At 43.6% G+C, this 25,000-nt stretch overlaps 1 protein-coding gene across 1 annotated transcript in view; it reads left to right on the forward strand.

Annotated features, from left to right (window-relative positions):
- LOC306925126 (regulating synaptic membrane exocytosis protein 2-like) overlaps positions 1-25,000 on the forward strand; it is a 203,526-nt gene that overhangs the window by 26,659 nt on the left and 151,867 nt on the right. The window contains exons 4-6 of the mRNA XM_079503808.1: positions 2,593-2,625; positions 5,793-5,891; positions 12,922-13,132. Of these exons, the coding sequence (XP_079359934.1) occupies positions 2,593-2,625; positions 5,793-5,891; positions 12,922-13,132 (343 nt within the window). The remainder of the gene's footprint in view (positions 1-2,592; positions 2,626-5,792; positions 5,892-12,921; positions 13,133-25,000) is intronic.

Here is a 25,000-nt window from a genome sequence, read left to right on the forward strand (position 1 = left end):
CATGGGTCTGAAGCAACTTCACCATGGCAGCAATAAAGTGCTGCTGATGCACAAACCTATTTATTCCTGATGTGTGACTCTCAGCTTCAGCGTGTGTTGTTGACTTAAAGTGTTGTCTGATCCTGCAGTGGAGCCATGATGGCATATGTGACTAAAATTGACTGAGGGACTGCCATTGGATTTTTTTGAATTTTTGTTTTTTTCATGTCATATGAAAGCAGGGAATCATAGCTTCAAATTGACATATTGGTTATTTAGTTTGACCCACCAGTTTTGGAGATATGGCTTATAGAGTAATGTCTTGCAGAAAACAGCAAGTTGAGAAAACAGGCTTGAAAGGTTCACTTCTGTGGTCTCTAACATTATACCTAGCTACATTTTTAGGCATTTATTTCATATTTACATGTCGATTTCAGCTCTGACACTTATTTCAGACATGCGAAGAGTCTGCCTGTGCTATTAACTCATTAAAAAAATAAAATAAAAGCTTTTCTCCTCTGGTGAAAAGCTGGAGTTTGCGCGATGGCAGGCTCTTAGTCAAATCTGGTCACATATATGGAGGAGAGATGTGGGTTTGGCAGTGGTGGTAAAAGTATGTAGAGAGAGTGAACGGCCGACATCTGGTCTCTCACACCATTCTTGTGCCGATCGGATGTGTTACCAGATTTGGAAGTGTATGACCAAGCACGGTTGAAGTGCCCCTGAGCAAGGCACTGAACCCCCAACTGCTCCTTTTAACGTAAAATCATGCCAAAATGCGCTTTCACGTGAAACGTCACAGGGATTACACAACACGACATCATCGGCAAGATCGCTGGATGTTGTCCTCTGCGTATTGTTGATAGCTTATAAAGGGCGATTGGTTTCAAACGGCTCGGTGTATAGTATTCGTTGCTTTGGCTTTGTGTGTGTGTGTGTGTGTGTGTGTGTGTGTGTGTGTGTGTGTGTGTGTGTGTGTGTGTGTGTGTGTGTGTGTGTGTGTGTGTGTGTGTGTGTGTGTGTGTGTGTGTGTGTGTGTGTGTGTGTGTGTGTGTGTGTGTGTGTGTGTGTGTGGACATATGAGGTTTCCACCCGACAGAGACTAAGCCCCCTTAAGAAACTATAATGTTAGCCTGTATGGTTTATGATTTTGCTAACATGAAGCAATAGCCTTTTTATTATTATTATTTCTTGTAGCATCAGGTCAAAGGTTAAAGCCTCATTACTGTCATTGTCAAGTTCTGTTTTTCCATTCTTTTGTTTTTATTATGTTTTTGTATCATTATTATTGTCATATTTCCATCATCATTTAATTGAATCATATCATTGTTGGTGTTATTATAGTATAGATGTCATATTCATGCAATTTGTGTCTTCACTAGGGATGTAACAATACCAAAAACGCACCATATGATAATATCACGATAAAAGTCCACAGTACCATATTTAATACAATATTTAAAATAAATAAATATATGTTACAAATGTTGACTCATTATGTCAGACTCATTCTCCGTATAGAGATGCTATTCATGTGATTAATGAGATGCACTCTGCTTGTTTGAGGCCTTGTTCCACTTTATCTTGTGTCTCTTGGTACAGAGCTAAAACTAAGGCCCCATTTACACTGGCAGACAAATCTAGCCTGAATCAGATCTGTGCCACATCAAGATTGAAATCCGATTGGTTTAAATGGTCACATGACTCATTTAGACAAATCAGATTCCAATCTGGATGTGGCTCAGATCTGATTCAGGCTAGATTTGTCTGCCAGTGTAAATGGGGCCTAAGTTAGCTGCTAAGCTAAAGGGCAAGGCTATAGGGGGTGCGCTCGCCGCAGTCCCCTGTTCAGTAACTAGGGGGCGCTGCGTCTCTCCAGCTCTTTAATAAGCAGAAAAAACATTTACAAGTGCGTTGCTAATTTTCAGCCAATCAGGAGAGAGTCGTCTAGTGTTTTGGCTGCTCATTTCTTAGCGTCATCACATCCAAGTTCCACGTGTTTATCCTGTATCCCATGTGAGAATAAAAAAACGTTCTCTCTCCTGATTGGATACATTTGGTATCCCGAAATGAATGTGTTTTCTGTATCAGAATATAGAGCTATTTAACACTTATTTTAAGCAAAAAAGAAAAAAACAAGCCCAAATTGATTAAATCAATTAATTACCAGCTGCATTATTATTAATAATATAGATATAATATAGATAATAATATTTTATTATTATCTGCGGGGGTCCGCTATAACTGCCTCTGTGTCAGTTTCAGCGCAGTAGTTTAGGTAGGAACTAAAATTCTCTAAGGTGGAACTATTGTGTTCTGAGTCGTGCGTTTCCGCCCGGACATATTTGCGGTGCGCACATACATCAGCCAATGAGAAAACCTGCTGGACTACAGGACTAGAGGACTACTGGACTAGCTTGCACATCGATTATAGACTTATACCTTTAAAATATGAAGTCATTTTTGTTTTCAATGAGGATATTGTTACATCCCTATAGTCACTCATACCAGTTGTGTGGATATTACATGTTTGGTTTAGATTGGTTTCCTCATCTCCTTGTGTTCCGTATGCACTGAGCTTGTGCACACTTTTATTTTTTTTATGTTTTATAGGATCAAAGAAGAACCAAAGCCTCAGCCCGCACAGTAAGTAAACTACACTACCCAGAGTGCTCGCTCTAGGCTTTGACACTTCTTCCTGTTTGGTGGTGGGCGCTGTGTGCTTCAATGTTGGCTTATTTTCTCCTGTTTGTCTGGGGAGGAAAAATGAACAAGTCATTGATGTCATGGAAATCTGCTATTTGTCGTACAGCACAATGTCACATCTCATCAAAACTCTGACTTGGAACGACATTCACCAGATGGCTGAACGATCGATCGCCGTGTTGTTGTACACAGATAGCAGTTTTCCTTGACATCTAAGGTAAGGAACACTTGACCCATTTTCAACCTTATAGCTTCATATAATTTGTCCTGGACTCCTCGCTAATGCTCACTGTGAGGTGGAACAATTTCCGTCTAATCCATTTCATGTCAAGGACCCCCAATTTGATATATATTTGGCCGTGGACCCTCATTTGAAAAGGTTTTGTGCCAGGGACCCCCAGGATAGAAGAGTTATGTTTCAAATGGGGGTTGGCGGGCTAATTAGTGTCAATTTGGGGGAACCACTGCCGTAGCCAGTTCAGAAACCTGCCTAGTGCCTACCAATGACATCATCGATGGGGAAAATAGACACCATTGTCGTTGCATAAAAAATGAATAAATTAAAAGTTTGAAATTTGTTTTTGAGATGATTAAGCCCTGCCTACCGATGATGTCACTGGTAGGCTTCTTAGGTTTCTGACCCATGCCCTCCTTTGAGAGTTGAGAGACAGTGCAGGTATGACGGAAATTGTGGCATTTTTACAATGAACATCAGTGAGGAACAACGATTTGAACATTAGGTTGAAAATGGCTGAAATGGTCCTTTTTAAATGACCGGTCCTGTGTCCTGTCTCTTCCTTCCTTCCAGCTCTATAGAGCGTCGCAGTCCCGCCTCCTACCCTGGACCAGGAAATGAAACCCAATGCATTATTCTCATAGACATTTCTTAAAGTATTTATTTAAAGACGGTTACGCCGCGGACAAAGCCAACTCGAGTCGTGACAACTCATGACAACACAAACAATATTTTGGACCAAACAAATAATTAGAAAGAAGAAAAAAACGGCAGGTTACAACACTTTTTTTGTTGTTTTTCTTCTTTGTAATTATTTGTTTGGTCCAAAATATTGTTTGTGTTGTCATGAGTTGTCACGACTCGAGTTGGCTTTGTCCGCGGCGTAACCGTCTTTAAATAAATACTTTAAGAAATGTCTATGAGAATAATGCATTGGGTTTCATTTCCTGGTCCAGGGTAGGAGGCGGGACTGCGACGCTCTATATACAACCAGGCCCCGCCTCTTTCCCCTGTCCCTGGTCTTTTAACTGGCTGTCCTTTTCCTCATCTGGTTCTGTCCTCTGCATTCTGATTGGCTAGTGCTGCCTCTTGTTTCTCCACGTGTTGGTCTTAGATTGCATCTGTTGTCCACCTGCTGTTTGTTATGAAAGTTTGTGTTGGCTGTAACTGTTAGGCTGTCCAGTGTGATGTACTGTAGGGGCCGTGCAATAGTAAATTGCAATGTAATGGTTTTTTTGAATTTTTGAATTTGTCTTTAGCGTGAGCTTGTAGATCACATTTTTTTTAATCAGACTAATCTAGTCCATTATAAAATAATCAATTAGAATTTAGATTTGCGTCAATTTGTTGATGTATACGAAATAAAACAAATGATAATAAAGACGCTTCTCGATTATTAGAAAGCGTAATGGATGGAATTCAGGAACATGGCAATAAGAACATAGTTGTTAGTGGCAGTCAGTGTGATGGTCTGACCCTTATATTACTACACCATCACCTAATTACTACACCATCAAACCCAGCTGGAATCAATCCTTGAAATGAATCTATAGCTGACTGTTTGATGCAACTATCATTTCCATTGGCTGTAGAGCTTTTACATGCTTCTTTAGCTACACCTTCTGAGTGTGTATTATCTTCTCAGTCTTTCTGTTTCTCTTTCTCTCTCTTTCTCTCTCTCTCTCTCTGATGTTGTGGCTGATCATCAGTGTTCCTCCAATCACTGTCCTGCCAATATCCTATAGCAGCCTTTTCTTTTCTCTCTCTCTCCAGCCTGATCTCACAGAAATACGTAGATACATGTATATATGTAAGGAATTGCAATTCCGTACATACTCAACTAGAAAACCCCCAAAATCCGTACATAAAACACTACTAGTACTGTATTGACCGCGACAGAGGCGTGGCTTTCACTAGTGCGGAAGTTCTATTTCACCGCGGCTGGTTTGGGTGAGTTCGGGGTTTGACATTATTTATCACACCGCTATAGGGCTGCAAGTAGGGCCGTGTCGAGCCCCTCCCCCGGGAGGATTTCAGTGTCATATGCACGGATTTTGTGGTTTTCTTAGTCGTGTATGTACGGAATTGCGTACATATCTCACTATTTATGTGAGATCGGGTTGCTCTCTCGCTCTCTGTCTCTTTCTGTCTATCTGTGTGTGTGTGTGTGTGTGTCTGCGTGCGCGCTCTGGTCTTATAGTGAATGTACCCCGCCGCTGCCTCCTATATTCTCCCAACACTGACCTGCCTCTTCTAACTCTCTGAGGCCCCTCTAGCCTTTCTTCTCCCCGTGATGATTCTTCTAACTCTCTGAGGCCCCTCTAGCCTTTCTTCTCCCCGTGATGATTCTTCTAACTCTCTGAGGCCCCTCTAGCCTCTCTTCTCCCCGTGATGATTCTAACTCTCTGAGGCCCCTCTAGCCTTTCTTCTAACTCTCTGAGGCCCCTCTAGCCTTTCTTCTAACTCTCTGAGGCCCCTCTAGCCTTTCTTCTAACTCTCTGAGGCCCCTCTAGCCTTTCTTCTAACTCTCTGAGGCCCCTCTAGCCTTTCTTCTAACTCTCTGAGGCCCCTCTAGCCTCTCTTCTAACTCTCTGAGGCCCCTCTAGCCTTTCTTCTAACTCTCTGAGGCCCCTCTAGCCTTTCTTCTCCCCGTGATGATTCTTCTAACTCTCTGAGGCCCCTCTAGCCTTTCTTCTCCCCGTGATGATTCTTCTAACTCTCTGAGGCCCCTCTAGCCTTTCTTCTAACTCTCTGAGGCCCCTCTAGCCTTTCTTCTAACTCTCTGAGGCCCCTCTAGCCTTTCTTCTCCCCGTGATGATTCTTCTACATGATGTCCACAGTCACGCTGTTGTTATGCTTATGATTTGAACAGGTGGTTTGCATTTAGTGGGATCACTGAGCTGGTAAATAACGTTCTCCAGCCCCAGCAAAAGTCCTCAAATCACACGAAGGAGCCCGAGCTTGACGACGCGTAAGTAATGGAACAAAGTCCCTCCCACCCCCTGTGTCTAATGTAATCCAACCTCCTACAGCGCTTTCTATAGTTCTATACACAGCATGGCCATGTAATGTATACACGTCAAAATTGTGAGTGTTAGTTTGAGTGTAAGAATGGGTACTTTCAGAAACACTTTTTACTTTTCAGGATTAAAATAAAAAAAGTAGTAGTACGCGTCGCTTCGTGCCTCGTTTCGAGCTTGCGGATCTGCTACTTTTGATGCTTTCGTGTGACGCAACAAGTGATAATGTAACTCTGTGAAAGTGGACAGTTTCTTGGAGCAGCAGAAGAGCTCCGAATCAACTTCATTATTGACAACATCAGTGGTTCACCGAAGGGGAGAAGATGAAAAGGGAAGGGAGAGCAGGTGAAAGACAACATAAAAAAGCAAGATATCCTCATAGTCATATGTAAACATAGCATCAGACCAGCAGATACAATGACCAAACCTGCCTATACCGATGATGCGATTGGCAGGCAGGTTGCTGAACTGTCCACACACGCCAAGTAGAGAAATTGTTAATGTTACATGATGAGCATTAGTTGGGACCAATTTTGGACGATGGGTTGAAAATGGGTGAAGTGGTCCTTTTCATGAGACCACATACTGTATAGTGGCCTTTAAACGTATATACTGTATATCAAACCCACTGTTGCTCCGTGTCTCGACATGTGACAGATGTCGAATCATCTGAGAGCGTGTAGTTGGTCGGGCCTTGATGCGGCGATATGTCTGGCCTGTCATACGTCCCAAGGCACAGAGAGAGGAGGCTCATGTTTCGTGTGTGTGTGTGTGTGTGTGTGTGTGTGTGTGTGTGTGTGTGTGTGTGTGTGTGTGTGTGTGTGTGTGTGTGTGTGTGTGTGTGTGTGTGTGTGTGTGTGTGTGTGTGTGTGTGTGTGTGTGTGTGTGTGTGTGTGTGTGTGTGTGTGTGTGTGTGTGTGTGTGTGTGTGTGTGTGTGTGTGTGTGAGAGAGATGGTGCGTGCGTGCACGCGCGCAACCCAGAGGTAACAGGGCTTGGATTATATGTTTGGCGCCGGACGGGACAATGAGCCGCGTATGATTACCCGTCGGCAGTGTCACCTACGTTTGACCGCGTTTGCCCGGGTGGAGGACGGATGGATGGCCCCGCCGCGCGTACCAGCTGCCTGCTCTGTGCTCCCCTTACCGTGGCCTCTCTTCATGCTTCTGGATCAGCTCAGCTTAGTTCTGTTGGAACTAATGTTGATTTCGTCGACTAAAGCTGTGACGAAAAATATCCGTCGACTACCTATTTTCACTGAGGAAAACGGAATAAAAGCGAGGCCATGATGACTAAAACTATGACTAAGTATATTGACAATTTCGTCAACAAATAAATACTAGACTAAAATGTGAGAGAACTAAAAGTCACGCTATTCTCAGCATGCAACCACAGCATGCGACCAACTCTAAAATCAGTCATTTCGACACCATCAAGGTCTGCCAAAATACATTTTAGTCAACTACTGTATGTAAATCAACTGTAGACTTAGTTGACAAATCTTATGATATTTATTCGACTAAAACATTTCAGTTGCCTAAAATGTGACTAAAACTAAATTAAATGTGTTCAGCGCTTGGCGCTTGTGGATCTGAATACTTTTGAATTTGAATCTGAAATCTTTGAAATCTGAAGTATTTGGAGTGACGGTATCCAGGGTTCCTTGAAAGTCAATTCCTTCTCCCTTTTTCACCCACCGGTGACACGTACCCTCCAGTCTCAGACAAATATAATGTCTCTAAAGTGTTGCAGAGAGATTCCCAAAATACTCTGAACTACTTTGCATTCCATGATATTTATAAAACCCACAGACACACTTACTGTAACCACTTTAACGATTTGTACAAAAAAACTGCGGAAACGGCCGACTCACGAGCTCACAACACGTTACGATGCGACAGGCTGTGAGCTCACTTATCCAACATTATTTGTTTGCCACTTTGTGTGACACACACACACACACACACACACACACACACACACACACACACACACACACACACACACACACACACACACACGTAAGGCTTCTGTCCGTCAGTGACGGTGATATGCGGGTCATGTTTGATGACATAACCTCTGGGTGGGTGTCTTGGGTGACAGAGGGACAGACAGTACGAGGACATATCGTGGCATTAGTGACCCGATACCGAGAGGAGAGGAGTGGGGGGACGGACTGACTGACCAGACAGACAGACCAGACAGACAGTTAGGCCTCTTCTGCTGGCATGGTGCCAGGAGACCATGGGCTCCATTTTCGTCACCCTTTATCCCTAAACTTCTTTGCCTTTTTTTACTATTTTGAAAACCATTTTTGAATAGTTCAACTAGCCAATCTACATTGACACATTGTGAGCTTGTAGACTGGCCATTTTAACTATTCAAAAATGTTTTGCAAAATAGTAAAAAAAGGTTTAGGGATAAGGGGTTTAGCTGTGACGAAAATGGAGCCCCATGTGTTGTTGCTATTGGTGCAACGTAACTAAGTACGTTTACCCAAGTACCGTACATGAAGGAATAGTATGTATCTTTGCCCTGTGATTACATCAAATAATACATATATGTGCTGTCTGAAAAAAACCCCACCTACGGTAACTCCAAAATGTTCGTTTTTCAGGAAAAACAAAGCAAAACATCCAGCTCAAGTGGAGTTAGGTTTTCACCGAAGCACTTTTTAATCCTTTCCATTGGTTCAATATTTGTTTAACCAACACACAGACGTAAAGGGTGTTGAATAGCAAAAAAAACATTAAAGAAAAAAACCTAAAAAACGATATGTTTTACCCATAATTTCCTTCTATACCAGCGCTCATTATAGCCACTGAAGTAGTGTGGTGGTATTTAACCACACGGTCCTCTCCCTGTGGTGTTTGGTGTACCGTATTAGGTTCACTGTTTGTTTTGGTAGACAGAGGATGTTTTGGAGGAAACCAAACCTACCAAATGGACTCCACTTGACAGCTTTAGAGTTATTTTTACTGATTTTGTTTATTAATAATTAAATACATTTTGAATTGAAAACGTTATTAAAAATATTTTGAAATTGCAATGAATTGTCTGGAAGTGTATAACGAATACTTCTGTCATCACGCCAGGGGGCGCTCTCCCATAAGCGAGACATAGAGCATGTAACACTCAAATTGCCACGGTTACGTTTGTAAGTAACCTATAGTTATATTATATTAACATACTCTACTGATTTGATAAAAATTTAATTAACATTGTAATCACAACAAAAAGGTTACTGTACACTACAGCTTTATTAGTCCAAAATACTTCTCCACTGGTCGCTAATGCGTTTAGGGGCTGATGGGAAGATGTGTAGTAAATAAAAATAAAACATTGATTGTTTGTCAGTGTAATTCCCTCGGGCTGTAGTCGGACACGGAGGCTTTACCTGCACCAGTCCGTTATCAGGTCCTGTGTCAGTAAATGAGATTTGGTGGGTCTGTTAAACAAGACTAACATACTAATCTCTGCCGGCCTAAATGGACCAAGGCTGTCGCGCAATTAGCCTCTTAATCCCTCAATGGGTCCAATGTCTGTGGCAGTGGCTCACCGTCACCGTCACCGCCGCTGCCGCTGCTGCTGCTGCTCTGTCTCGTCTCTGTCGGCCGGAAACCTATGTCCAAAACTGTTACTTATCGGGATTCAAATTGGAAAGTAGCAAAAGTAGCAGATTTACAAGCTCAAAACGCTTGATGCTTGAAATTACTTCAGCAGAAGTACCAAAATATTGGCATCAAAATATAGCCTACTTAAAGAAGTACCAAAGTTAAAAATTAAAATAAAATTGTCTACAAGCTTGCAAACTTGCAACCTATTTTTGAATATATCCATAGTATAAAATAGGGCTAATGATAATCTTAATCTACAAAGTATAGATTAGAAACTATAATGTTTTCAAATGACTATAGTGGAAGAATTGAGTCTAATTATTTTCTTTAAATCTTCATGTAAAGTAAACGTACCACAGAAAACTGTACTTACAGGTCTTGCCTGTAAGTATATACACTGGCCTTGCGGTCCGGGCACTGTATAGCCTCATAAGTAGCCTGACAGCACACCGCGGGTTCGAGTCCCGTTCCTCTGACGCTGCACATCTCTCCCTGTCTCTCTCCCCCTGTTTCCTGTCCATCTTTACTACAAACTATAAATAAAGCCCCCCAAAAAAATGTATATATAAAAAAAGCCCTTGAGTAAAATGTTACTTTCTCCGCCGCACTGTACGTACCGTTCAGATGGCAGAGACAAGCGTGCGCTGCTCACACAGTACGCAGATAGTCATCAAAGATTCCGGCAATTACATTTGGGCTCTAAAGGTTGTGTTTGCGGGTAAAGGAAGCGCGTTTATCTCGAACGCCGGTAAACGGATAGCCTGCTGCTGAATAATTCATCAGTGCTAATGAATGTTGCAGGGGGGGATATGTGGGCCGAAACCAATTCTAATCGGCATGTTATGAAGTCAGCGGCAGTGTTTAGTTTCCAGGGAGACGGTTCGATTGACATGTGTCATACTCATACAAAATGCATGCGAGCGGAGCGGAGCGCGTGGTGAGTCCGTCACTGGGTTTCCAGGTAGCCCCGCCCCGGACCCTTTTACGGGTCTTGCTATAGCGTCATTCTTTTACGGGTCTTGCTATAGCGTCATTCTTTTACGGGTCTTGCTATAGCGTCATTCTCTCTCTGTCATGTGTCGTTGGACCCTTACATGTTTGTAACACAGAGAGTGTAGGCTACACATGGAACCAAATGGACCCTTACGGATGCATTTGGTTCCATCTGTACCCTCTCTCATGCAGTTGTATAAGCACAGAGGATCATTTTACCATGTACAGTAGATTGGGATCTCAGTATAGTTTAGTTCAGTGATTCTCAACCTCTTTTCATTTCATGGACCCTCCAGTTTGATATGCATTAGGTCACGCCACGGACCCCCATTTGATACCTTTATAGTTTTACATCTCTGGGACCCCAACAAATTGTAAAATCCAATGTTTTCTTATTTATTTATGCTTTTTATCCCCTAATCGCCCCAATTTAGTCGTTATGTCAATTAATTCCTCCCCCACACACAGATTTGTGTGTTGTTGTCACTGCAACCTCGGTGTACAAATATAACCAAATGGACCCGTTCTATTTGTACACTCTCAGAGTTTCAGACCCCTAAGGGTTCATTTAGGAACTCCCCGGACAATACCTTAAGAACCAGAGTGCTACAATGTGTAATTGTGTATCATGGCGAAAAGGAAGGTCAAAATGAAATTTCTCCCCTGAGCAAGAAGGCTATAGCTTAGCTCAGCGGTGAAAATGTCAAGAGACCAGGGTTCAAATCCGTGGTAGAACAGGACAGTTACAGGGTGCAGTATACCATATCCAAAGCACATCAAGTGCTTTAGAAAAGAGATTGCACAGTAGACACTATCTGAACCTTAGAGTATATATTAATAGAGACGTCACCGGATTTCTCCTCCCATCCACTTGCATTAAGTTGCTCAAAAGCGCATGAGGCGATTTCACTCCTCTTTCCGGGTAGGAACAGAGTGCATTCTGGGATGGATTGGGCCAAATCGTTCATGTATGAAACAGCGTTCACGGGTCATTGCCCCAATAACATGAACGTGCGCAATGATAGTCAACGGCCCAGCGCTGGCTCGAGCCGCAATACCAAATTCAGCCACTTTATCCATTTCGCCTCAGAGTTTCCTCTCGGTGACGTCTCTATTATATTTATACTCTAAGATCTGAACATGTTTATTGATTTATTTATTTGTATTATTTTTTTAATGAATTTTGGAGGGTAATTTTATATAATGACTTCTTGTAGCACTAGAGCGGTTGTAAGCCGTCTTGTCATACGACTTACCCTGATAGAGAAACACAGCTGCAAATGATTCATTAAACGCCGGGCAACCTGAGAAAGTGGAATTAAGTGATGTTCCTAAAGTTGCAAAGCCAACGTGATACCCGTCCATGTGTCACAAGAGCAGCTCTGCTCTGAGGCCTTGAGGTCAAGGCTTTTTAAGCACAAGTGTCCGCTTTTCCTTTCAAAATCTCTCTTTCTCTCTCTCACACACACACACACGCACACGCACGCACGCACGCACGCACGCACGCACGCACGCACGCACGCACGCACACACGCACGCACCTAAGATTGTAGGACAGGATGTTCCAGTCCCAGATTTGGAAGAATCTTTTAGAAGATTTAGTCAAAATATTTGAATTGTATGTTTAATAGGAAGTTAGGAACATACTTCTTTGAACTACAAAAAGTATTCTCTTACATGGCGGTCTCTGGCATTCAATCTTTTCAGACGGTCCTATCTGAAAAGCTACTGCTCTGTGCTGCTAATTGTATTTGTTTTGTATGTTTCGCTCTGTATGTTTTCATGAGGCTTTTACTTGTTCTACGTTGGCTTGTGTTTATGTACTTATAGAGGACCACAATGGAATTAAGCCTTATAAGGCTTTCTTGTTTTTTTAATGCTCTGTGATATATTTGTGTATCTTTGCTGCCCTGTTTAGTGGTCAGATGGGTGGGCCACATGCATGAGTTTATTTCAACTATGTGTTTCGGGCTTGGATCAATGAAACAAACGTAGTATACTATACCACTTAAACCCCCAAATAATCTGTATTGAGGGGAAAACGTTTCGCAGAAAATAGCAGATCAACAAGCTCTTAATTTTTCCCGGTGGAAAGAGCTTTGTCAATCGGCTATTTTCTGCGAAAGCTTTCCCCACAATGACAGAAAACGGGAAAGACCCTAATATAGATCCCTGAAGGACTCCGGTCAACGTACGTATTGGGTTCAAGTGGTTAAGTTCATCTTTATCGGTATCATAATGAAAACACGTTGTTTTCATTAGCCTATCAATAAAATCATATTGTTTTGCCAATTAAATGGGGCCCCACTTGCAATGTCCTCCCGGCCCAAACGTGTTGGAAGTTCTCTAAAACATGTCCTTCCCCCTCACAGGAAGTTGCACCAGCAGTTTGAGTCGTACAAGGACCAGGTGAAGAAGATGGGAGAGGAGACCAAGGAGACCACGGAGCTGAAGAGCGAAGCCCCCACGTGTGGAATATGCCACAAAACCAAGTTTGCCGATGGCTGTGGCCACCTCTGTTCCTATTGCCAAAGCAAGTTCTGTGCACGCTGCGGAGGACGAGTGTCTCTGCGATCAAATAAGGTAAGGCTTGGCTTTTTGTGTTTTCAGGGTCTTCTTCTAAGGGTTACTGTACAACAATTGCACACACACACACACACACACACACACACACACACACACACACACACACACACACACACACACACACACACACAGCTTATGAAACATGATTTAGATCTTTAATTGGTTCTCAAACTTTTTGAGGGGCGCTAACGCATTGACAATGAAGGTAAAATTTACGTCATAATGTGTCATTTATGTCATATTGTCTCTTTATTGTTAATGGCGTTTAATGTTTGTGTTGGCACTGTTTGTTTTACATCAATATTACATCACCTAATCAACATGAGTTAGACTTTAATATATATTAGCACCCCTCACTTCACACAGGTGTGATTTTTAATTTCAAGGACCCCCTGCCTGCCCCATAACTCTGAGAGTGTAACAAATGGAACCAAATGGACCCTTACAGTAGCCTGGCTCCAGCCCTGAATCGGTAGCCACGTCCATTAAAAAAGTCACACCCGTGTGAAGTGAGGGGCGCTAATATATTACATTCTAACTCATGTTGATTAGGTGATGTAATGGTGATGTAAAACAAATTATCTTTATTGTTAATGGCATTTAATGTTTGTGTTAGGGACAAGATGACGTAAATTTTCCCTTCATTGTCAATGGCGTTTTTAAAATAAACATTGAACTAAAAACAAACATTACACCTGTATATAGGAGTGGCTAGCACCCCTCAAAATGTGTTCTGGTGATTGAAGTGAAACAAAATGAAAATACTCTGTCAGAGTCAGCCTCTCTGTCAGAGTGTCAGGCTACCCTTAATGGGTCCATTTGGTTCCTTTTGTGAGAAAATGTAACTTCTCTCAGAGTAATTAACAGTCCATTTAGAATCCCCCCCTCAATGAACGCAGAGTGACCCTGGACCCCACTTTGAGAACCACTGACTTATTTTAACACAGAGTCAAACTGTGGAAAGTACAAGTGAAAGTGATGCAGAAGCATGTTATACTCTTAAAACGTAGGTATAGGTTAACCACTTTCAACCTGGCACCCCTGGCATAATTATAATATTGAATACAGGTGTGCCTTGATGATATTTTGACTTTACCCATTGTTGGTGTGCCTTCCTTTGGCCACAGAAAAGTTTGAAAACCACTGCCATGCTCCGCCTCACCACTGGAGGGAGCCGTTTCCCCTTCTCTCTTTTTTTGGTCCATTCAAGAAATGTATTGGCTGTATGCGTTCACTGCTCCAGCACCTAACCACACACACACACACACACACACACACACACACACACACACACACACACACACACATATATACACACACACACACACACACGCACACTAGCACAATAGCTTTTAGCGACTGCTTACATTTGAATGTTGTGCGCGTTGTGTCTTTGTGTGCTAATGCCATCATCCAGTGCTTTAACCGTTGGACAGTGTGATGTACTGAGTGAGTATCACACTCACTACTAACTAATGCCTCACAATATGTCTTCCTTTTGTCTTTTTTTTGTTCCTGTTCTCTCCTTCCTTTCTTTCTGCTGCATTCCTGCTCTCATGGAATTGCAACAGGAGGACAAAGTGGTTAGCGAATTAAACACCTTTTTGTGCTGTGTTTCTTCAGCCCGATTTAGAAAGCATTAATACCTCGTGGTGACATGCTGATGTACACATACAGTACCTCGTTAACGTAACCATACTGTAAAACACATGATGATGAGGAGCCTATTGGGATGGTTGGTGTCTGTGAGTCAATCCGTTCATTTTCATATGAGATGAGACTATAACTGTGAGCAACAGTAGTGCTAACTGCAGTAGCAACGAAGTCTGACTTCACTGCCGCTAGAGGGCGCTATCCGCCTGGGTCGAGGAGTTATTTTATCTATTGGAATTCCGCATAGGTTCTAGAACTGCATAATTAGTTGTGAGAAGGTTGTATGTAGGGGTGGGTCCCGAACCTCGGGACCATGCATGTACCGAACCGAACGTGCTTGGGTACCGGGTACCCATTAGTGTGTGTGTGTGTGTGTGTGTGTGTGTGTGTGTGTGTGTGTGTGTGTGTGTGTGTGTGTGTGTGTGTGTGTGTGTGTGTGTGTGTGTGTGTGTGTGTGTGTGTGCGTGTGCGTGTGCGTGCGGAATGGGTCCGGAATGCACAGCTTTGTGTGTATGAGCACGGAATGTGCTCAGCTCATTGGCTGAGCACGGAATGTGATGATTCATGATAAAGCCCCCCTCACTTCACACGAGTGTGATTTTTATTTTTATGAGTATTGTTTAAACGAGTTATCAAACATTTTCACGTCAATTAAGGACGCCTATACATTAATGTATTTCTCTGCAGACCCCCATCTGAAAAATGTTTGAAATACATTCCAAATATCTCACTTTTTCCTTTTCGAGATCATTTTTTGAAAATTGCAGATCTACAAGCTCACAACGCGCCGCATCACGGCGCGTTGTAGATCTGGCTATTTTCGAATAGCCAACCCGGCTGCTTATTTCCCCCGCGGAATCTGGCAACAGTGATTGTATCCCCCCCCCACCTGGGGCCTGTCCTGGTCTGACCACGCTGCCAGGACAGACCCAGCTTGTTCTTCAGGCTGCCCATTGTTCCCCATGACCAATAATGGCTGCATGCGCGCCGCGGGCAGGGGGGATCGGTTACCATGTCGTACAGAGGCTGCTGAATAGATGACACTGGCAGCAGGTTGGCGATGGGTATAATAGCCAGAGTGTTGGCAGACATGCCCTGCCATGTGCCCCCCACACTGACTGACGGGCCACTACGGTGGGTGGTGGTGGTGGTGGTGGTGGTGGTGGCACTGCAGGCATGATGGAACACATTTAAACCATTCTTCATTGGTTAAAAAGGTACGGTTGGTGATTCAAGGATCAAAGGGACTATATAGCACAAGAAAGAGGAGCGAATTGAGCAAACAAAAGTAAAAAAAAAAAAAGAAGAGGAGCAGGGTACTTTATTTATTTTTTTAATTTCAGGGATATTATAAAAGGTGTGAAACGGCCTTAAGAAGGTTTCCAATTTGTAAAAAATAAAATAAAAATAGCGCCCCTCAAAATGTGGACAGGTGTGTGGGGTTGACAGACAGAGATAGTAGATGGGTTAGGCATGGACAGGTGTGTGGGGTTGACAGACAGAGATAGTAGATGGGTTAGGCATGGACAGGTGTGTGGGGTTGACAGACAGACAGACAGACAGACAGATAGTAGGTGGGTTATAGGCATGGGCAGGTGTGTGGGGTTGACAGACAGACAGACAGACAGACAGACAGAGAGTAGGTGGGTTATAGGCATGGGCAGGTGTGTGGGGTTGACAGACAGACAGACAGACAGACAGACAGAGAGTAGGTGGGTTATAGGCATGGGCAGGTGTGTGGGGTTGACAGACAGACAGACAGACAGACAGACAGAGAGTAGGTGGGTTATAGGCATGGGCAGGTGTGTGGGGTTGACAGACAGACAGACAGACAGACAGAGAGTAGGTGGGTTATAGGCATGGGCAGGTGTGTGGGGTTGACAGACATACAGACAGAGAGTAGGGAGGCGTTCATTAGTTGTTGTCATCTGTCATAAGTGCTGTCCTCTGTGTGTCCGGTCGCTTGTTGCAGAGTCTGGCTCATAGGGCCAGCGTAGGGCACTGCAGGGGTCAGGGCTTTGGGTTCCCAGGTCAGCCCAGATAAGTGGTTTCTCTTTTCAGCCTTGTTCTAGGATGAGAAGTCACAGGATCTTTGGTCAGGTTGAACACGGTTCAGCTATAGGGTTGCTGCCGGGTCACTTGTTGTACTACACTCCCGTCTGTCTGGAGATGGAGTACCTAGAACCACTATGAGCTTGTATAGCTGCTATTTTTTTCAACAGCTAAAAAACAAAACAAAATAATGGTTTAAAATAAATAAATGAAAGGGAACTCATATCACAGGTTTGACTAAAGAAGTGGGGGATTTCTTTTCCTTCATGTTTTTCCTTTTCATGTTGCGCCACTTTGTAGTATTCCCTGAGAAGAGAGAGCATAGAGTGAGGGCCAAGGGAAAAAGAGAGAAAACAGGTTCAATAAAAGATTAATATATTTAACTGTTACTTTTCAGGATTATTCAAAAGTAACAGATCTACAAGCGCAAAACACGCTGCTTATTCGTGCTGCGTTTCACGCCGCGTTTTTGCGTTTGCAGATCTACTTTTGATACTTTTGCTACTGTTGTATGACGCTGTTGTCTGATCAAGTAGGGAGTTAAACTATAGAGACATATGGGCTCCATTTCTGTCACCGCTAAACCCCTTATCCCTAAACTTCTTTGCATTTTTTTTTTTTACTATTTTGAAAAACATTTTTGAATAGTTCAACTAGCCGATCTACATTGACACGTTGTGAGCTTGTAGACTGGCCATTTTAACTATTCAAAAATGTTTAGCAAAATAGTAAAAAAGGGCAAAGAAAGGTCCCTGGAACAACATATTTTCGGCGAGGCCAATTAGCGTAGGCCAATTAGCCTACATATATTTTTTGCATGGGTCCTTGACATGATGTCAGTTTGATGTAGAAACACAAGTGTTGAAGAAAACCGCCACGATTTAGAAGACATTTGTAGAATCTGGTCTCGGGTCTCAGTGGCTTTTTAAGCGGCAGCACGCGCTAAACTGCCACTGACCGCCCGTGCTCTTCACTGGCACCGCGAGCCTATGTAAATAAGTAAAGCTACGGGCATGTGATCATTTATCCTGTAAATAAATAATCGGCAGGCATTTGTTGGTGCCGTTGTGGTATTATCCAACCTCGGGGCAGCCAGCGTCAGCATCTGATACGCCCTGCATGTCCCGGGTGGACGCGGCCAAACGACAAACCGATCCGCTCACAATCCAACCTTCTACGTCGGTGTTTTAGTCACATTTTAGTCACCTGGAATGTATTAGTGTTAGTCTAGTTTTAAGCGACTAAATATCATAAGATTTGAATGTATCTTGGTGGGCCTTGATGCCGTCGTAATGGCTGATTTTACACTTGCTGAAAATAGCCGATCTACAAGCTCTCAACGCGCCGCGCTGCGACGCGTTGTGAGCTTGTAGATCAGTTATTTTAAGCATGCAACCAAGTGTAAAATGACTTATACTGGATATCTTGTTCACTAGTCCTAACATTTTAGTCTAGTTTTTATTTGTTGACGAAATTGTCAATATATTTGGTCTTAGTTTTAGTCATCATAGCTTAGTTTTCATTTTTGTCTTCGTTTTAGTCGACGAAATCAACACCGTTCTATACGTACAATTGCTGTTATTTTGTTATTTTTTTTGGGAGCGGTGCTAAGCGCTCACAATGAAGGGCTTTGTGTGTATGTAGGTCTTTGGAGTACCGAATGTTTTTTTAGCATGACCTATTGACCCCTGCGGGTTGTTGGGGTCATTCACACTGAACAGTCGGCTAATTTGAGTCGCATTGGGGTCACACACACACACACACACGCACACACACACGCACACGCACACGCACTGCTCAGTTCACATGTTGGTTAATTACAGGTAATTACCAGGTACCTGGTAATAATACGTTAGTAGCAGGTAATGGTAATTACCTAATTACTCTGTAAATTACCTGGTAATTGCCGTACCGTAAAAGGAAGAGTAGACCAGCCGTAACGCACAGTCACACATCACAGATGTACATGTACGCACAATGCACATTGTTGCTCTGCATATATAGGCTACTGAAGATTATATTTTGTTTTATATATTTTATTTTTTAATGATTATTATTTCAAAACATTTTCCAAAAACATTCCCATTTTTCATGAATTTAAAAACTAATGAAATGATTTTTTTTCTTCTTTCGAAATTCCAGAGTGAAAATAGGCGATCGACAAGCTCACAATATGGCGCGAAGCAACGGGTTGTGAGCTTCTAGATCTGCTCTTTTTTGGGTCCCGGGAAGACATCAAATTCCTCTTTCGGGTCACAGGCTAAAATATTTGGAAACCACTAGAGCAATGGTTCCCAAATTGATATATGCATTTTTCATATCATCGCGATATCATAACAAAACATCATATGCCGATTTGCTCAGTGACAGACAAAACAAACATTAAACTCTGTTCATTGTTAATGGCATTTAATGTTTGTGTTAGTGACACAACACACATTAAACTCTGTTCATTGTCAATGGCATAATTTAATGTTTGTCTAGATAAGACAAACATTAAGCCTGTATATAGGAGGGGCTAGCGCCCCTCAAAAATATCACCCCTGGTTGGACCCCTCTTTGAGAACCAGTGCTGTAGAGAGATAGGTGAGAAAGCTATGAGGGGAGGACGGTGACATAGCACGTATCTGAGCTCATCACGTCACACCTCTAAAAACGACCACGCTGTCGTCGATGACAACACTTATTCTCACCGGCGGACGGTTTGATTACTTCACTGCAAACAACGGGTGGGGAATATTTCGCCGTTGCCGGACTGGCGCGTCTGCGAAGCGTTGTGTGTCAGTGAAAGAGGTGCCGGTCGGTGGTGAAATCAGCCCTTTTTCCATCCGTCTTCTCTTTCTCTCTCTCTACACAAACGGTGACAGCGGTGGCGAGAGAGATCTTGTTCTGTTGAAAACGCCATCAATATTTACACGTCTCCATGTCTGGACGCCGTAGCAGAAGCGTGAGGCTACGTTACGTACTGTAGCAGGGCTAGTGCGATGATGACGGAATACGATCTTCCAGAGAGAGAGAGAGACCGAGAGTTTAAGGGACAATCAGAGTAGAAGGTCCCACGCGCAGCGCTGCGGGTGCCTTTCAGATGCTCGTGTTTAGCTGAATCAGGTGTTCAGCTGAGGTTACAGTAACAAGCAATCACACCGGCCCTTATCGGACCAAGGTGGATAATCTGCCTATCGATTTAACGATTAATTCTGTGTGTGCGTGTGTGTGTGTGTGTGTGTGTGCGTGTGCGTACGCATGCGAAGTAAAACGCTATGCGCGCCGGCTGACAACGGGTACGACTATACCTCAGATAACAGCAGTATTGCGTAACGGATGGCGTGTGTGTTTTCCCCCATTTTTATTTACGGTCACCGGTATAGTAGAAATTAAACCAACCACTAAAACCCCAGCATAATAGCATATAAAACCTGCTGTTTCAGCGAAAGCTTTTCCCACGACAACAGATAATACAGAAACGACACCGGCATACCTCCCTGAGGGACTCCGGTCAACCATAGAGGGGTTTAAGCGGGTTATGCTTAATTTATAGGCTGCTCCATCCATCGCGTGAAGGGTGTTGCTCGCCAAATACAACAGCTGTGCAGAATAACAGGCAGATCTACTGTTTTTGCCGTGAAGCGACATCGTTCACTGTACTAGTGGGTATAAAAGAAACCGTATCACTGATACGAGTGGCATCCGTGATGGAGATGATGCTGATGTTGGACTAGTGAAGCGGACAAGATAAAGGCACTGACATAATTCAAAAAAAGTCTTCTAAATCCTGACAGTTTTCTGAAATACCTATGTTTCAGTGGTGCTCAATATTTCATGTCAAGGACCCCAACAATTATATGTAATTGGCCACCAACCCCCATCTGAAAATATGTTATTCCAGGAACCCCTCAGAAGCAAAGACTTGAGTTAAAAACGTTCGCTCTGAAAGAATATACATTCAAAGATTTGCGCCACATTTTCAAGATTTTTCAAAAATAGAATCTGCTATTTTTTAACAGCTAAAGTATAAAATAATGCTTAAAACACCAAAATGGGTTCCCGTCCAGAATGGGTTAAGCCTTCTGGCATTACAATTTGTAACTACGCATTTCTCTAAACACATTTTTTGAGGGGTCGCTATAGCCCCTCCTATAAACGGCTATAGTGTAGATTCTGTCTGAGCACAAATATTAAATTCCATTGACAATGAATGGAGAATTTACGTCATAATTATGTGCCTGAGCAAATCGGCCGTCGGTATAGTCTGTCGGTATGTCGGTGCAAACCCTTGGCCAATTAGGGACCACTATTATTGGTGACGTAACTAAGGTATGTTTCAAGGTTGGTATAAGGTCAATGATGGGTTTAAAGCAGTTGTATTAGACATTACTTAGTAACTCTCTACTGTGTGTTGTTAACGTACGTACGATGATAAGAGCACCCCTCACTTCACACAGGTGTGATACTAAAGCCACTACTCCTAGAGATTTTGTCCCAAACTCACAGAAATTGCTGCTCATTAGCATGAGTCATGTTATGAAGTCGTATCGTATCAGTCCGATTTGTCATATAATTCCATTCCAATTGGCTGTGACTGAATTCCAAAGTTTTGCGGGTCCTTCATGGGTAGCCAACCCGGCCTGGCAGAGAGACATTGTGATTCTGTCATGCCACCTCAACTGGGCCATTCTGCTTCTGGCTCTGCTGCTCACCAGCTCAACACCCCCCCCCCCCCCTCTCCCCCCCCTCCCCTCTGCTAAGGTAAAACGGGGTTCATGATGTGCTGTATCTTTCCATACATAGACTCTGCTGTACAGCCTATTTCAGAGCGGAATTGCTCGACTACACCGTCGTGCGTCGGAGCATAAATGAGCATAAATGAGGCTTCCAGAATTCGTGAGCCCTGTTTAGGCGCGGCACCGCACCGCGGGGGACGTGTTTAGGCGCGGCACCGCACCGCGGGGGGACGCGCTGCCTGTCATCGCTGTGGAGTGGAAAACCTTTGTACAGTATGTTCAAAACTCATACCGTTCTTATGCTACTGTTACTGTGTTATCATTTTAAGAATTAAAAAATAGACCATCTGACAAGCTCTCACGACAGCGTTGTGAGCTTTTAGCCTACATGGGCTATTTATTGTATTCATTTATTTATTGCAGCTATACTTTTGTGCGACAGTCTTGTCTTGTATGATGAAGTAGGGCATTCATTAACGAAAAAACACAATGATGAAATCTGGAGATATAGGTGTCTGCCGCTGCATATGCAATGAGCAGATGATCAGCACACTCACTGCCTGCATCTATTAGTGATGGAGTCAGACTCACATACAGCGTGCGGGAAACATGCATGTGTGATTTTTTTGTGACTTTGTCTTAGTTAGCTCTATAAGAGCTCTAACTAATCACGTCGTTTCGAACACTGCACCTTTGCTGACACTTGGAGTCCGGCCGGAGCTGACTCTTGACTGATGACAGTAGACTATGTAGCTACAGCCCCATGACAATCCTGTTTGCTTTAGCTCCAGAATTGGAAATGTTCTCTTTTTTTTTTTTGCATCGGCGTATTTTGTAGTAGCCTATAACCCGATTGCTTTCTCGGGAGACGGGGGAGAAGCAGAAGGAGACTGTGTGTGTGTGTGACGTATGTGTGTGTGTGTGTGTGCGTGTGTTCGCGCGTGTGTGTGTGTGCGCGCGTGTGTGTGTGTGTGTGACACTGTGCGTGTGTGTGTGTGTGTGCGTGCACATCGGGGCTGGCTGGTGGAGGGAGGAGGATGTGTCGTTTTGCTTGGTCAAATTACTCACACACAGTCACACAGTCAGCATCGTGTAACCTTCACGCTGTCAGCCGGTCCGCGGCTGTACAGCCTGTTGTCGGACTGGAGTTGTGGAGGGAGCTGTCCGCGGTGCTGAAGGTCGGAGCGCCGCGGCAGTACAGCCTGTTGTCGGACTGGAGTTGTGGAGGGAGCTGTCCGTGGTGCTGAAGGTCGGAGCTCGCGCACCGTCTATTCCCCTCTGAGAAAGGGAGAGAGAGAGAGAGAGAGAGAGAGGGGGGAGACGCACCACATTGCGGAGGTTGTCTACAAAATATATATATATACGGATTATAAAGGACACCTCTTTCTTTCCACGCACAGCACAATATGTTTTCTCTCGTTGGCACCATCATGGGTAAGCTGATGTGAGAATGGAACTGTTGGTTTTTTTGTCTTTGTCTTTTGTATTTTTCTTTTTCTTTTCTCATTTTAGTTTCAAGACGTTGCACGGCACGTTTCGTTACCTAATCATGTCACTCGATTTGCCTAATTACTGTGGTGTCTGAACGCACGCGCCCTATGATAGAACATCATGGGCTGTATTCAAATTGTGTCTGTTCGGTTTTCCTTTCACGTGTAGCCCAATCGTCAACCTTTCATTTATTTGTCTTTAAAAATCTCCAGGTGTGTATATAGGGCTAAATATTGTCTCCTAATGTGACCGAAATAGATTTTGTTCCGTCACCACCACCATGTCCCTCATGTGTGAGTCTGTGTGAAGGCCGGGGGGTCTGGGAGACATATGTGATCTCTGCTTGAAGGCATGTTTTGTATTCCATGATGCTGTAGCCTTCATCCCAATCCCCATGCCTCTGAACTTAAAATAAAAGGGCATGCATATGCATCGCGTCTCTATTATTATTATCATCATTGCCGCGGCATGCACTAAAATTAGACGCTCATTAAAATGTAATTGACCACGTGCACGGCACAATTTGAGCATGTGAGAGATATGTATATAGGCTCCTTCTTTCATCAACATATTGTGTGCCCTAATGAACATATCCTGTGAAGTTGTATATAGGCTATAGGCCTAGGTTTTTAATATCGGGTTCAAAAGTGTAGCCTAAAATCAATTGCATAAACTGTGTGCAACGATAGATTACGAAATCTTTAAAAATCTGCAGGAATGTGTGCGCATCATGGTCTTTGCATTTGAATAAAATAGTAATATGAAGGATTTTCACACCCATGTTTGAACTCCAGTGTAGGTCACCTGTACCATTAATGCATTATTCACTGCCCTACATACAGTATGCCTATTATTACACACACACACACACACACACACACACACACACACACACACACACACACACACACACACACACACACACACACACACACACTGGCCGCAGGCCTGCCCGGGAGTGCTTTGGGATAGATATGGTCCACACACCAGTGTGTGTCTGTCTGTCCACTCCTTATCTGACTGGTTCTTAATGTAGACCGAAATAGACCTGTGCGTACGTACGCATGGCCGGTCCGTTTTGGTTCCATATGTACATGCTCACAGTTAAACTAGCACTGGCGTCCCAGAGATAAAACATGGTGTCAAATGGGGGTCCGTGGTCTACTCTGATGCATATCAAACTGGGGAATCAAGAATCACTGAACTACACTATGATGGAACTCCAATCCTCTGTGCTTGGAAGGAACCAGGGAACGGTTGCGTTTGTACGCTATACACACACTTAAATGGCACTGTATCTGATTTGGACCCTCCTGGCCCCCGAACCAGGTATTGAGAACCAGTGTCTGTGCTCTTGTCTTCAGCTGGAGCGGACCCAGCTTGGTATACGGGTCCCATGGGGGTCGGAGAACGCAACCTCTCCTTGGTATACGGGTCCCATGGGGGTCGGAGAACGCAACCTCTCCTTCCCAAAAAACAATGAGCCTGTGTTGAGCGATTCAGCCCAGTCGGGTTCAGGTAGAACTTAAAAAGGGTATCTTTGAAAAACAAAGAAAGGGTCCCGCACACTGTCAGACACTGACAAATGTTGCTCCTTATTGGGTTGACGGCAACCCAATAAAGAGCAACATTTTGGCTGTGTCTGACAGTGTGCAGGACCCTTTCTTTGTTTTTCAAAGTATGCTCTATTGCCCTAGGCACCTGTCACTAGCCTTCTGAGGTGTGCATCAATATGCTCTATTGCCCTACGCACCTGTCACTAGCCCTCTGAGGTGTGCATCAATATGGTCTATTGCCCTACGCACCCTGTCACTAGCCTTCTGAGGTGTGCATCAGTATGCTCTATTGCCCTACGCACCTGTCACTAGCCCTCTGAGGTGTGCATCAATATGCTCTATTGCCCTAGGCACCTGCCACTAGCCCTCTGAGGTGTGCATCAGTATGCTCT

Source organism: Electrona antarctica (genome assembly GCF_951216825.1).
Source record: "Electrona antarctica genome assembly, chromosome: 6".
Lineage (NCBI taxonomy): Eukaryota > Metazoa > Chordata > Actinopteri > Myctophiformes > Myctophidae > Electrona > Electrona antarctica.